Source organism: Dipodomys ordii, unplaced genomic scaffold, assembly GCF_000151885.1.
Source record: "Dipodomys ordii isolate 6190 unplaced genomic scaffold, Dord_2.0 Scaffold69, whole genome shotgun sequence".
In the NCBI taxonomy this organism is placed as follows: Eukaryota; Metazoa; Chordata; class Mammalia; order Rodentia; family Heteromyidae; genus Dipodomys; species Dipodomys ordii.
Window position 1 is genome coordinate 2289138 of NW_012267285.1, and position 3636 is coordinate 2292773.

Sequence of the window (3636 nt, forward strand, 5' to 3'; positions counted from 1 at the left end):
GCAGCCATTTATTTACAAACACTTTATATACAAGATGTATTTACACAGTCAATGTAAGAAAATATGAAGGAAGTTCATGACATGAAATTGAACGGTTTAGGACAGACAGTATGCCCACGGCACATCCGGGAACCGAATTCCTGGAAAGCTCTAGGGCTCTAGTCTTCCATGTTCTCTCCCTGCGACTCTGTGAAGGGCAGCAGGTCTGGGATGGCTGGGGGGGGGGGGGGGCGGGCGGGCAGCTCTTCACGAGGCACTGGCTCTTGCTCAGCTTCCCTCTCTCGGCTAGGTAGGCCAGCAGGTGCCTCCGCCTCCGCCAGGTGACCTTCACCCCGTACTTCTCCTCGGGAGTGTCTTTCACCAGAACGGGGCCGGGCTCCCGGCTCTTGCCAGTGGGGGTGCGGAGGATGTGGGTGGAGAGGCTGTTTTCCTTCTGGTCTGGGAGGATGAGAGAAGATGCGGGGGTCTGGATGTCGGGTGGGATGAAGACATGAGGTAGGCTGTGAAGAGACGATGCCGACGCTTCCGCGGAGCTCTGGGGGCTGAGCAGGGGAACTAAAGGCTTTCTTCTGGAAACAGCCTTTTCAGGCTGATGGGGGTCCTGTGGGATGGGCGGGATCCCCAGCGTCTCTGAACTGGGGGACCGTGCAACCTCGAAGGGCAGCTGTGGAAACCTGCCGGCGGATTTCCGACTTGAATGTCTTGCCGGGTGTCGGTGATGCTTCCGGCAGGCAGGGAACTGGCACTCTGCTGTGGTATCAAACTGTGGTAAGACCTAAGGGCCCAAGTTAAAAAAAGTGACACAGGCCAACTGCCAAGTGAAGTACCTAAATCTCTTGGGTACTAAGAAACAGCACCTACATCCAAAGAACACAATACTTCTTTTAGTTGTGTCCGGAATCAGAAATGAGGTTGTAAAATAGCAATGGACACAAGACAAAGATACCGTCTAGAGAAAAGAATAGGAAAAGCTAACCATTTTGGACGAGTCATTCATCATGCCTAAGAAGGGACAGTGGGTGGGGGCACCAGTGGCTCACACCTGTAATTCTATCTACTCAGGAGGCTGAGATCTGAGGATCAAAGTTTAAAGGCTGCCTGGGCAGGAAAGTCTGAGATTCATATCTCCAATTAATCACCAAAAAGCTGGAAGGAGCTATGGATCAAATGGTAGAGCACTAGCTTTAAGCAAAAAAGCTCAAGGACAGCACCCAGGCTGAGTTCTAGCACAGGCGCGCACGCAAACACGCGCGCGCTACTGTGCAGACATGACTTGCTTACTGTCTCTCCTTAAAGTTCATACGGTAGGTGTTCAAGAAACAGCTGCTTTTTTAAATTTGCCTGCCATTTATCTGACTTTCTTGCCCAGTAACTGAGTTTACACTGAGCTTTTTCAGAAGAATATGGTAGGGAAGACTCCAGTCCCACTCACATCTTGGTTTGAATCAAGAAAAAAATAAGATATGCTAGAGAGGACGGCCATCCTGGGCAGGAGTAGGGTTAGGGTAAGAGCTCAAGATCTTTGGAGGCTCTGGTTCAATGCAGCAGCCAGCAATCAGAAGAGCAGGGTACAAATGAAAAAGAGAGCTCCATGAACACACCCCTTGGGCTTACCCAGGAAGTGATGGAGCTGCGGTCGATGGGCTTGCTGGGCACCTGGACTGTACGTGTGGCTGGAGGCTGTGGAGAAGCATAGTGGTGTTTGGGGCCCTCCAGTGGCTGTTGCTGGAAGAGCAGCTGGCCTTTCAGGGACCGTCTTTGGTGTCTTTTTTTGGGAGGCATAAACAGGTAAATGAAGAGCAGGTGGTAACCACATGATGCTGGCTGCCTTCAGGTTGGGGGTCAGGCTCCAATTTCAACCCATGCCTGAAGAGAAGTAACAAAAACAATTCAGATGATCCCTCGGCTCCTGCCAGTCAAAAAGTTATAAAGGACACAGCTTCCTGTACCTTCACTACACCAATCACACAAACACAGTGTTCATATCGGACCACACTCAGGGAACATCTGTGGAGTTTAGTGCTGTGCTGGGTGCTGTGAACTGAAGATGGTTATCATTTGTTTAACAATCATTTGTTGATGTCCTGGTCTTTGAAGGAGCTGAGAGTCAAGACTGGGGAATGTAGCTCAGTGGTACAGTGCTTGCCTATCATGTGCAAAAATCTTCGGTCAGATGCACAATATGAAGACCTATTTATCTATCTATCTAGAGAAGAGGAGAGAGGAAAAAAGAAGGAGAAAAGAAGTGGGCAGGAGAATGGAAGACAACAGAAGTCAGTGGCTCACGACTAATTTTAGCTACTAAAGAGACCTGGAGTATCAAGGTCTGAACCAGCCCAAGCAGAAAAGTCCGCTAGACACCATTCTCAAAATAACCAAAAAAAGTCAGGCTGGAAATGCAGTTTAAGTGGTAGAGCACCAGCCATGAATGTACAAGCTGAGTGAACACAAGGTTGGCTATGAGTTTGAACACTGGTACTAAAAACAGGAAGGAAGGAAGGAGGGAGGGAAGGAGGGAGGGAGGGAAGGAGGGAAAGAGGTAGGGAAGGAAGGAGGAAAGGAAGGGAGGAAGGGAAAGTGGGAGGGAGGGAGGAAGGGAAAGTGGGAGGGAAGGAAAGAAGAGCTGAGTATCCAGCAGAAGGAAACACTATTTTAACTCAATAAGACTGAAATATGTTCTATTCACGTCACATGAGGCTTTCTAGACAACAACCAAAGTATGAGCCAACCCATCCCAGCACTCAGGAGCCTTCAAGTCAAGGTGAGTCTGGTCTAAGCTAGACCTTGTCTCACAAAACAAAACAGCTGCCTTGTGAATTCAAGGAATTACCAATTTAGAAATCCAAAGTTTAACAGGTCGAGAGGTAAACAAAGTCTAAAAAGAAGGGCCAGATGCTGGTGGCTCACGACTACAATCATAGCTCCTCAGGAGGCTGAGATCCGAGGATCATCATCTCGGTTCAAAGCCAGCAGGGGCAGAAAAGTCCTTGAGACTCTGATCTCCAATTAATCCCAGAAAACGCCGGAAGCCATGCTGTGGCTCCAGTGGTGGAGCAGCGCTAGCCTGGAGCAAAAGCAGCTCAGGGGACAGCGCCCAGGCCCACAGTTCAAGCCCCAGGCCTGGCTCTAAAAAACCAAAGTGTCCATTGGATCTCGTGGCCGGATCAACTTCAAGGAGAGCTTCTGCAGAAGGCTGCACACACACTTTCTGGGTGGGTTTGAACCCAGAGACCTTCCATCTTGCCAGGCCGATGCTCTCCCGCCGTGGCCGCGTCTCCAAGCCCTGCGACCCGACCTGGAGCGCTGCCCCTGAGGCCGAGCTCTGGGGGGCGCAGAGGCCCTGCTCCGGCCCCGGGGCAGTGAAAGGCGCCGGCCTTGCCTTCCGCCTCTGCCACGGGGTGCGGCCGGGAGGCCGGGGAGCCCAGGCCGGGCCTCGGGGGGAGGCTTGCTTGCGTGGATGGGGAGTGGGGGTCGCTCAAGTCGAACCAGATCCTCAGAGAGGCCGGGCACCGGGCGATTGACGACTGGGGGAAAGTGGGGTGCGATTCCCCCACACACACCCCCATCCCACCCCCAGGAGAAGGACGGACACGGACGGGAATGAGGGGGGGCGGGGAGTGAGGCCTGCGAAGGCTG

The 3636-nt window shown here is 52.1% G+C and overlaps 1 protein-coding gene across 2 annotated transcripts; it reads right to left on the reverse strand.

Moving 5' to 3' along the window:
* Window positions 1-2492, reverse strand: Rhno1 (RAD9-HUS1-RAD1 interacting nuclear orphan 1). Of its 2 annotated transcripts, XM_013023655.1 has the most exons (3): window positions 1950-2492; window positions 1615-1866; window positions 1-775 (listed from the first exon to the last, which is right to left on the reverse strand). In XM_013023655.1, exons 2-3 carry the CDS (start codon window positions 1780-1782, stop codon window positions 41-43), a joined length of 903 nt encoding a protein of 300 aa, XP_012879109.1. In that variant the 5' UTR covers window positions 1783-1866; window positions 1950-2492; the 3' UTR covers window positions 1-40. The 2 variants fall into 2 exon arrangements, with proteins under 2 accessions (XP_012879109.1, XP_012879108.1); XM_013023654.1 differs by having other exon boundaries at window positions 1615-2492.
* Between the last annotated feature and the right edge of the window lie 1144 nt (window positions 2493-3636).